This window comes from Dermacentor silvarum, chromosome 3 (assembly GCF_013339745.2).
Source record: "Dermacentor silvarum isolate Dsil-2018 chromosome 3, BIME_Dsil_1.4, whole genome shotgun sequence".
Classification (NCBI taxonomy): domain Eukaryota; kingdom Metazoa; phylum Arthropoda; class Arachnida; order Ixodida; family Ixodidae; genus Dermacentor; species Dermacentor silvarum.
In genome coordinates this window covers 101208058-101218703 of record NC_051156.1, presented here as the reverse complement: position 1 = coordinate 101218703, position 10646 = coordinate 101208058, and the positions used below count along the sequence as shown (strand labels likewise).

At 47.5% G+C, this 10646-nt stretch overlaps 1 protein-coding gene and 1 long non-coding RNA gene across 4 annotated transcripts; one reads left to right on the top strand and one right to left on the bottom strand.

Moving 5' to 3' along the window:
- The first annotated feature begins 4678 nt into the window (after positions 1-4678).
- LOC125943911 (uncharacterized) lies at positions 4679-6956 on the top strand. The gene is made up of 3 exons (XR_007465987.1): positions 4679-5022; positions 5145-5241; positions 6207-6956. It is a non-coding gene; the product is annotated as an uncharacterized LOC125943911 (long non-coding RNA).
- LOC125943910 (uncharacterized) lies at positions 5911-8394 on the bottom strand. Of its 3 annotated transcripts, XM_049663466.1 has the most exons (9): positions 7910-8394; positions 7637-7814; positions 6965-6994; positions 6821-6880; positions 6720-6758; positions 6580-6627; positions 6325-6399; positions 6229-6267; positions 5911-6152 (listed from the first exon to the last, which is right to left on the bottom strand). In XM_049663466.1, the coding sequence occupies exons 1-9, from the start codon at positions 8058-8060 to the stop codon at positions 6059-6061; spliced, it is 714 nt and encodes a 237-aa protein (XP_049519423.1). In that variant the 5' UTR covers positions 8061-8394; the 3' UTR covers positions 5911-6058. The 3 variants fall into 3 exon arrangements, with proteins under 3 accessions (XP_049519423.1, XP_049519424.1, XP_049519425.1); XM_049663467.1 differs by lacking the exon at positions 6229-6267; XM_049663468.1 differs by lacking the exon at positions 6720-6758.
- Positions 8395-10646: the final 2252 nt, after the last annotated feature.

Below are 10646 nucleotides of genomic sequence, written 5' to 3'. Positions count from 1 at the left end.
GATGTTCAAAGCATCAAAAAGGTCATTGACCATCCTGGTGAATGTTTCAGTGCCTTCAGAGTTTTCCATGCCTGGCACTTTGGCTTCTCTGTACAGCTTGATGCGAACTGCTGTGCTACGGCTGAACAGCTGTTAAGAAAGCGCATTTGTGATCAGATTAATGAACACAAACAGCATGCAACGAGTAACACGCATAGACTATAGTAGGCAAAATACCTGGGTGGCAAGCCTGACACTCATCTTCTGAAGGTTGTCAGGCGCAACATGGGCTCGCGTCAGTTTTGGCACGACTCGTAGGTGTTTGTCTTTTTCTGTGTCAAACAGCGTGACGTAGTGGCTAAAGTTGATCTGATGATCACCTGCCTGGAAATAAGAAAGTTAACGATTAAAATCCAATTCAAAACATTTGAAGATTTCTTTTTTTCTTACCAGTCCATAAGTATGCTTCTTCAGATGATTTCTGATGCATTTTATGATGTGTGGGACATCACAAATGAAATAGATCCTCTGAGAAGGCTACCAAGGGTGCTCGACGTGATGGCATGCAGAGTCCAGCTTCCCCGGTATACCAAGCTGGGTCCACATTGAGCGGTTGTTCCCAGCTCCGTCACTTATGATAGCAAGCACTGAGGCATTGTTTTTGTGCAGTTCAAGCACAGCACTCAGCACGAGTTTAGAAAGAACCTTCCCAGGGGCTGCTCCTTTTGTCGCGAAGCTTGCTATCGGCTGCACCCAGTCCTCAAATAGCGGCACAAACATGAGAACTAGTCCATGATCAGCGAGTTGAGCTGTGGCTGGGGATGTTACGTCACCATAGTCGACGAACCCGTCCATTTTGCAGGACACCTTATTGAAGGCAACAGACTGCTTGAGCTTTACCTCATCGACAAGTAGAACACCACACCTTCTGATGTGGCTCTTGCCCTGAAAGTGCTCCTTAATGGTACTTAACGCAACTTCATTGTACCCGTATTTGCATGGGATACCACTGATAATTTGACGCAAGCGGACTTTAGTAGGAAGCGGCAACAGCTGCATGTCTGAAATCAGGGTATAAGCTTTTGGGCTAGAAATTTGCAGCAAGAGGCATATCATCAGCCATTCGTCATCATAACGCCTTCCGTTTTTCATCTTTGCTTTTGCTGCCAGTATGGCCGTTTTGAATGCCAGTTGCTGCTTTTCAGGGAGAACATGAAGCATACTTTCAATGTTAGCTTCAGTCACGTTACAAAGTTGTTTTTTCATAGCAGCCATCTCTTTGTTCAGCTTTTCTCTCTTTAGCGTCGCTCGGATAACTTTCCGACGCAACGTTTTCATGCATTTGCTCTTGGGTCTTGGTTTGCGCCCTTGGCAGTTCTTTGTGCGCATCAAAAACAGTCTACCTAGCGTTTTGCATTCTGGACAGGTGGCATCCAAGCTCAACATAGTGCATGTTTTGCGTCTCCATGTCTCACCATCTCTACTGGCTACCGACGAGGACGATATTTGTGGGTAAAGCTTGGCAGGAAAGCCCTGACATGACTTTAGCTTTTCCACGTGGCTGAGCAGCCATGTCAGGTCACTGAATGACTTGACCTTCATATGCGAGCTTTCTGTGTAGACAGTTGATGGCGTTGATGGTACAAGCCGCCCATTTGCACTGACTGACAAACAAAAATCGCTTGAGAACGTCACTGCCTTGCCGACTCGGGGGACTGCGTTTTCAACTTCGAGTTTGTACAGGACGACAGTAGAACCAAGGAGTTCAGTCGACCAGCCTTGCACCCGCCGTCCCTCTTGCGCCATTGTCGATAGCTCCTCGAACAGGGACTGGGTGCTATCGAGTGCGACGCTGCCTGCCACAGAGCAGCCTCTCTTCCCATAATTGAAGGTGTTCGGCGCTATGTTTTCTTGCTCGGCGTCGTCCTGAACATTCCGACGCTTCGGTTGGAGAGGTGGCCTCACGGCAGGTGCTTTGCGTTTCCGCACATGCTTTGACAGATATGTTGGACAGTTGGGAAACAAGCGAGGTAGGGCGTCATCCTTGAGGCTCCATTTGTATCGTGGTATGACGTCGACGTCACCGCCGATCTTGTGCACAAAGTTTTTCACAATGTCTTCTTCCTGAAAGTGAAGGTCACACACAACACAAGAGCTCGTGAGCTCCCTGTCGCTTCTTGGGATCGCGTGTTGCCATTCTTGAAGCCGCGAGGCGTCGTTAGGCGGTTTGAAAAAGTGCCTCTTCTCAGCTGCACCCCTCGCAGAGTCGTAGCCGCTTTTGCAGCCGGTCACAAAGCAACGCGGCATTACTTCTCACTACACAGGCACAGCAGTCATTGACATCCTAAGACTATGCACGGGAAATCAAAGCAAACGCGCATGATAACAACATAACCAAAACGCTGCGGTCGTCTTTAGCAACGTTGGCCATGCAGTCCGGCTCCTCCGTGGGCTCACCTCTCACCGAGCCGGGCAAACATAGGGTGCCTCGATGCCCAGCGCCGCAGTGTCGCGCGCGCATCCACGCAGCGCTCAATGGAAGGCATCACGCGCAGCGGCGGAGTTTGAGAACTGAAAGAAAGATCTAGTAACGTTGCCACCGAGTGCATTATGGCACGTACACACTAGCGGAAAAACGCACGCGGCGCGCCGCCGGCGAGAAAACGCGGCTGCGGCAGAGTGGCCACTCCTAGTGGCGGCGCGCCGCTGCGGCAGTCTCTTGATAACATCGACTCCTCGCCCCTTCTGTTGCGCGCTCTTCTTTTCGTCTGCTGGGCTGCGATTTTGTAGCGATGCCTTATGGCTTATTTTGGAATAGTCTTATCATCCACCGCTCACGGCCGGCTGATCCCATTGATAACGCGAGCGGACCGTCGCTCTGACCACTGACAAAGCACGATAAGCGCGAGAAGGCATTTTACTTTAAAGGCATCGCTACAAAATACCGGCCCTGATAGATCGGCTACCATAGATCGGCGGTGTGTCCGGGCTTTGGCTGTAGGCGATCGTACTCAACAGGAGTCATGGCAGGAGATGGGGACATCGTTGCCACAGTGTGCATAATCATGCTGGTGTGCTCCGTTCTTTCGCGGCGTCGCCGCGTTCAACAGAGAAAAAGGAGGTACTGGGTACGACCAAGCTGGCGCTACAGAAACGTGGAAGGACAGGCCAGAGCGTTGTTGCCGCGATTGCGCGCCAGAGACGAAGGCTTCTTCCGAGAGTGAGTCATTGCATTTACTTTAAACGCGGCATGTGCAGTACATTGCGTGCAATACAGCAGTAAATTTTGTTCTTCAATCGTCATGTCTAGCTTCCTACGCATGCCGCCAAGCACGTTCGACACGCTGCTCGAACACGTACGACCAGTAATCGAACGGCAGGACACGCCATTCAGGTCGGCTATTTCTGCACACGATCGGCTGGCAATGACTGTGAGGTACGTGCACGAGAAAAAAAAATACTATGACGCAACACAATTTGTGAGCGGCAACAGAAGTGTGTTGCTCGTACATTTAATTGATATATAAGTATTACGATTTACAGGTTTCTTGCAAATGGGGATACGTTCAGAAGCCTGTCTTTCAATTTCATCTTGGGGCGATCAACAGCAGGCATGATTGTTAAAGACACATGCATTGCTCTGTGGGAAAAACTGCAGCCCATTTACATGAGGTTCCCTGACACCCAACAAGCGTGGAAGAAGGCAAGTAATATTTTTGCACCAACGGTGCATGATAAAGCAACATTCACCCAAAAAAATAAAAATAAAACAAAAAGAAGAATGACAATGTTTCGGTTAATTGATGATAAGCTTGAATTGCTTTAGCGACCTTTTTGGTCAGAGAAATGTGAATTAGTACAGCACATAATATAAAATAGCTTGAAGGAAGTATTCTTTGTTTCATTCCAAGTTGATATTTCTTATCCTAGTTGTGTATATTTTCAATTTTGTTAATACAAAAAAACTTATTTACGAATTTCAGATCGCTGCTGAGATGGAGAGTTTTTGGAATTTTCCCAATTGTATTGGCTGCATAGACGGGAAGCATATAACCATTGAATGTCCAGCAAATTCCGGCTCACGAAACTTGAATTATAAGGGAAGCTTCAGCAGTGTCCTGATGGCTACTTGTGATGCAAAATATAGGTAATGTTTCATTCACTGCCCAATGCATGCTTTTATTTATTTATTTACCCTCAAGGCCAAAGGTATTACATAGAGAAATTAAATTCCCTAATTTATCTTGGGTGCGTGAAAAGAATAGTATATTGGTAATTTCGCGCAACGAGCGTTCAGAAATTTCTGAACCGTATTAAACCTGGTCTGCCCCCCTGTTCGGAATCCTTTTTTTTTTCAGGTTTACCTATGTTGACATCGGCCACTTTGGGGGAGAAAGTGACGGTGGCATTTTTTTGAGAACACCCCTCATGGGAATTCTAGAGGAACGCAGATATGGCATACCACCCCCTGAAACAGTTGGCTCTGCTGGCCTCATTCCATACCTTATGGTAGGAGATGAGGCCTTTCCCTTGAAGCCATACCTCATGAGGCCTTATCCTCGACGCGGCAAGTTGGCATTTATGTTATGAGCATATGTTAGTCAATACATTCGTGACGCAGCAATAGACACTTCTGTCCCACCCGTTTCACACATCTGATTTTCCTTTTTATGCAGCTCTTCAGGCATGCAGAGTGAATGAAGGGAATGACGAATACATGAAGCGAACCACGTTTAATTATAGGTTGAGCCGTGTCAGGAGGCTTATAGAAAACTCTTTTGGGATCCTGGCAAGCAGGTGGCGCATCTTGAGAAGATCATTCAAGACGTCGGAGGACACAACGCATTGCATCGTCAAAGCGTGCGTGGCGCTGCACAATTTTATGTTAAAGGACTCTGCCCTTTCAGCCTCAACATACAACCCTCCAGGGTATGTCGACAGCGAAGACTGGGAGGGGATTACATCAGATGGTGCATGGCGAGCTGACGACAGTGGCCTATCTGGACTGGGAGAACTACGTGGACAGGGATACCACTCTGCTCTGTAATTATTTTTCTTTTTAATGAACAGGTGCATCTCAATGTTGTTTTCTGCCAGTAATTGTTTGTTTCAGAGGAAACAAAAAATATTGCTTGTCGGACACATTCTGTTTTGCTATGTCGCAGAGATGCAGTGGACATGCGGGACAGGCTGGCATCGTACTTTTTGAGTGATGGAAAAGTACCATGGCAAGAAAGTATCGTAACTCGTGCAGGAAAGAAGGTGATTCCCCTTTATCAGACATTTACCTCACTAGGTGGTAACGCGTCACCACAGGCTAATGTACCATTTATAAAAGGTTAGTATAGACTGATGTCACCGGGCCTCACGCTGATAAGATCTCTACCGGGTGAGGTGGGGCTTCACCGCAATAATAGGGAGGTGGCGACGAAGGCCGGCATCATGATAATTATGAAAAATAGCATGTATTCACTGCAGTAGTATGAAGTTCAGTAGTTCTAACTCTAACTGAACCCCCCACCCAAGCGTACAGCTGTTACAATCGGTGGAGTGGTCCCCTCCGAAAGGGTTATTCACTTCTATAGTATTCTTGTGGTTAGTCGACGTTTGCTTGGGATCGCGCGCATTAAGTTGTCAGTGCCTGCGTGTTCCACGCAGTTTTGTGTCCCCTTGTCAGGTTATGAAGTCGATGACCCCCTCCCCTTCGTGTCCTGCTGGTTACCCGTGTCAGCTCAGGGCGTGGTTGGGGCGATGACGCTTTCTCGGGGATGACGCGATTACCGCGACATGGGAAAGCGAGCTGGGACGTTTCCCACGCTTAAGAGGTCGAATTCCTGGACCATGCGTGGTAGTTCTTGAATTCCCTTCGAAATAAAGTTTTCTGAAACGCTGTCAAACCACAAACAAGAAAAGACACAAATTTTTGAAATCAATTTATTGAAATTGCTCAATTTCGGCTTCGTACAGAAGTTGGTTGATTTTAAACATAACTTCACATTTCTTCTTTGGTTGCAATGCTCTTAATTTGGAGGCAATCCAATTTGCTGCCTCTGTCGAGTCATCTTGAGATTGCGCCTGCTCATTCTTCTGTGCAATTTTTTCTAAAGTTGTGCTGCAACACCCCAGGACCTCTGTAACGGCAGTCTTCGAAGTTGCTCTTCTGTTGCTTCCTTCTGCACATAAAAAAACGTTTTTGTTAAATGAATCCCATATTTCCATTTTTGCAGCTACAGTGACAATTTCTACTACCGAGAAGGCGGGACCGCACCAGCTGGTCTCTTGATAGACCTGCAGGAAGAGTTAGAAAATGCAGATGTGGACGCACAGATATGTGAAGACAGTTACCCTTGAGAAGATGCAGATCTGTTCACAGAAACTTCTGGTCTGGAGCCTGCTTCATATGTTGATGGACTGGAAAATCTGCATGAGAAATAACCGTCCCCTTTCAGTTATGCACAAACGTGGCGCAAATAAAATTGCGCCAAGTTTGAACACCCGGCCCAGAATGCATAAGCCTTCAATGTGATTGACCTTGTTGCACTCATAAAGTGGCCTACTTAGCAAATTACGCAACCATAAAGTTTAATGTCTTGCACTTACGGTGCATCCTCTTCTTCAGGTGCCACATGAAGCGGAATATCAGGACACCTGCGTTAAATGGAACGATGCTTACAGTTAGCTATGATGTGTTAGTAGCTAAGAAAGATGCCGTTATCACAGTATTATAAAAGTATACTCACATTTCCTGGAAAGCGTCTGCTTCAGGGGTCAAGGTATCGCTGCGCAATTTTTTGTTTTGGTGACCATTTTTTTTGCATATACGAAAGCAACAAATATGTACCTATTCATTTGTCCAAGGCCTGAGTATCCAGCGCTAGATGTTGACGATTCTTGAGAGAGCCTGCAGAGCCAGCAACCATTGGCCTTGTTTTATAAAAGCGTTATACATTGAAGCAAAGCTGGGAAAGACTCCAGTGCACTATACCTTTCTTCTATAGGAACATTTGTTGACGTCCTGAAATTTTAGGGAAAAATTTTTGTACATACTGCTTCACAGGCTTTCAAGTAATAAAAATAATGAAATTAGCAGAAATGTCAGTTCGAATGTTTACTCGGCAAGCAATAAGAGAAAACACGAACACATTAGTGAGCTCGCAGTGCAAATCAAGAGGAACCTCTACCCCGCGAGCCCCTGTCAGATACAAGGGATACATCGTTTGGTTCGGCATTCAAAGAACGCATTTGATGGTTTGTTAAATTAAAAGCAAATGTTCAAATCAGCTAACTGCTTAGAAAAAAGTTTTCCTTAGGCGACCAATCATATGCATCCACATTAAGCGATCTACTAGACAAAGTTCACATAATTATTATGCGAGTTCTTTAACTTGTAAATTGTCCGCTGTATTTCATTTAAATATTTCGTCGATTGTTGTACAATATACAGAACCATTAACAAAAAGTTTGCTTGTTACAGTCAATATAATACAGTTTTCTCTTTTAACAGAAGTAAACTAAATTACAATTGGTTTAGAGATTGTCTGATTAGAGCATTTCTGCATTTTACACATATCTGAAGACGAGAGAGCACTTGCACTGGAGCTAAATTTAGCATGCAACTTCCATAACTAGACATACGTAACCGGGGCTCTTCTTTTACCTTTCGGCATAGTGCGGTGTTGTCTTTAGCATGCCGTCAATTATGTCAAAGTGCACCCAGTTTGTCTTTATTTTGCCCGCGTCTCCTCCGGCTCCGCTCTTTTTGTTCCTTTCAGTCTTCAGCACTATCTTCTTCCACCTGTCCCTAATATTTTTAAATTTCGCGGCTGCTTGTGGTCCTGCAGAAATAACGTTCGTTAGATTGCGCCAGCCAAGTCGCTACTTTGCGAAAGCGTGCGTCATAAGTTCATAAGGCTATCATAAGTTCACTCACCAGTCAGGCTGAATTCCTGTCCAATAATTGTCCACCGGTTCATCTTCGCCTCCGTGTCCTTGTACTCAGGGTCCATCTTGTCATATAACAATGGATATTCACGCACTAACTCCAAAAACCTTTGAATCACGATGTCTCGGTTCATGCTCATAATTCGGAAGCCAAGTCAACGATACAAGCATGCGAACGGGAGCTGACACGAGCAGATGGTCGTGCGAAACAAGTCTCAGGCTGATACCGGACGTGAGTACGAAACGAGCGGTCGGGCGGGTCCGCATGACGCCAGTTTCCCGCGCGCACGTCACGGAAGCGGACCGCTCTCATTGGTCTCCTTCATTCGCGGCACGCGGCAAACCGCAAGAAATCTGTCCAGGAGCGATAGCAGCCGCGGCAAGAAAAACCTGCTTCGCGGCTGCTTTCGCGGCACGCGTCTTGCCGTCGGCGGCGCGCCGCGCGCGTTTTTCCGCTAGTGTGTACGTGCCATTACAGGCACAAGCAAGTTATAAAATAAATGTATTTAGTACAATAATATAAGTCACATTAATGTAGGTTATAAGCATTTAAAATTTTAAAAGATGTACACTGAATGTGTATTAGACTAATTTATACCACGAGGGGACGCTCGTCCTCCTCTTTTTTTTTTTCTCTGGATTCGATTGGCGCGGCTCGCTACGTACTTGCGCTAGCATTTCCTAGCAGCGATTGGTGTGCGCTTGGTTTTGTCACTGGGCTTTTAACAGATCGCTCATTGCTCTTTCTCTTTCATCTGGATTGGATTGGTGCGGCTCGCTACGTGTTTGCGCTCCCATTTCCGAGCACAGATTGGTGTGCGCCTGATTTACACACTGGGCTTTTAACAGATCGCTCGTTCCTCGCGCTAAAGAAAGGCTGCGAGTAGGGTGCATCGATGCGCGCGAGGCACCCCAGCTGCCCCAGCTGCGAGACGAAGTGAACGTGGGCTAGCGCCTAAATGGTTTGCCGTGCGCTTACCGTGTAAGCACTCCGGAATGCCGGAAATCACTCATAAAATTAAGCGTCAGGAAACTACGCTTTATTTTCTTTTACTTTGAGATGCACCCCCATACTGGCAAGCGTCGAGCGATGGCTTCTAACAACGCAGGAAAGACTCTTTATACTGGGTAGCCCGAGCAATCCGTGATTTCTAACAAACGCAAGAGAGGGTCTTTGCAGCGCACGTGGCAGTTGAGGGCCACCACATCCATCCCAGGTGGGACTCCAGCATCAGTGCAGTTACCCTGTACCCATCGCTGACGAGGTGGCGCTTCACTTTTTGACAATAACTTCCTTTTTCTTTTGCGTGTTAACGCCCGTGATGGGGTCCACAAAGTTCACGCTGTGCTTGACTATATCCCAATGCAGATTCAGGCATAGCCCCGTTAGCATCCACTAAATTTGGGATATATTTGTATGCGGCCAATTCGTCACTATAAATAATGGTCCCCCGTTGAACATTGGCTGCAATAATGGCGCATGGAGTCGCCGCCTTTCGCCGGTCAACCTTTAAAGTCGCAGCACCTCTCTGGTCGCTCAGAAGATGCCGAAAACCCATGGGCCTCCATCTTTAACACCGCCGTAATTTTGGCGGCTCGCTGGAACGTTGTCACCCGTCATTAGGCGGTCTCGATTGTACTTTTGCTCGACGCGAAGAAGGCACTCGTCAATTTGCGTTATCTACCCGGGGCCACCGAGTGGAGGTCGCGCCAGCAGCTCGTCTCTAGTGAACTTGCGGGAGTAGTTCCTTCAGTCGGCGATGGCGTGCTCCGATAGAAGAAACAAGTCGCCGGTCATCTCCTTCAACAGCCATATGTCTACACTTTGGCTCACGCTGTACGTGAGCCAAATAATTTGTCGCTTGCAGAGGTGGTCGTCCGGACGGCCGAGGCGGTCGGTGTTGGCGAAGTAACTTCCTACGCCTCTCTGCCCGTGCAGTGCAGCGGTACCGTGTAACTGCGAAAACTGATTTCAGCAGCTGTTGCACCGGAAAGCAGCCCGACGTCCATTCTGAGCCTTCCAATATAATGTGACCACTTCGCCTGCGCAGGTTGGTTTGTTCGGGTTGAACCCCAGGTGCTGACAGCTAGGTGCCCCAGTACTCCGATGACGACGTCGGACCTGGCCTGACGCTGGGGCGCGGTGGACGAGCAGCGTTTGAAACAGGAGAGAGCCGAAGCGATCGCATGAACCTTTCCTCCGCAGCCTAGTCACACCACTCTGTGCTCGGAACGCATAATTTGTCCGCCACGCCGTCTCCGCCGACGACGGCCTTCGCTTAACTCGTCACACAGCCAGCGCACTCACTTTTTGGAAAGACAAAAATGACGCGAAACTCTGCGTCGGTCATGTAGGTGAACGGTTCCAGACGGTCATATTGCTGCTTACTACCATTGGATGCGATGAAACAGGCTGCTCCTGCCGCCGCCATGTTCAAGAGTTCAACTCGAGGGGGGTTTCGCGATGTACGAGTTTGGCACGAGTTCGCCTGTCAATCAAAACTATACGTCACGCCCCACGCGAGGCATGTAACTCTTGTGCGCGCCCACCACGGTTGGGCCACGCCCAACTTATTTTTTGGCAACAGCGGCGTGGTGCGGAACAGAGAGGCATTAGCAGTCTTAAATAATAATAATAAAACACGCACAACGCACTGTCATCGGTGATGTACTGAGCACCAGTATCAAAAAAAAAAGAAAAAAAGCCTCGACTTTCGCTGGCTTAT

What these genes read in the sequence shown, in the direction of transcription:
- LOC125943910 (XM_049663466.1), bottom strand. Translation starts at nt 8,060, where the DNA reads ATGAGCATGAACCGAGACATCGTGATTCAAAGGTTTTTGGAGTTAGTG. An exon ending in GGCCTTGGACAAATGAATAG is followed by an intron (nt 6,759 to 6,820) that starts GTACATATTTGT and finishes AAAATTGCGCAG; the next exon opens with CGATACCTTGACCCCTGAAG. An exon ending in GCAGACGCTTTCCAGGAAAT is followed by an intron (nt 6,628 to 6,719) that starts GTGAGTATACTT and finishes CATTTAACGCAG; the next exon opens with GTGTCCTGATATTCCGCTTC.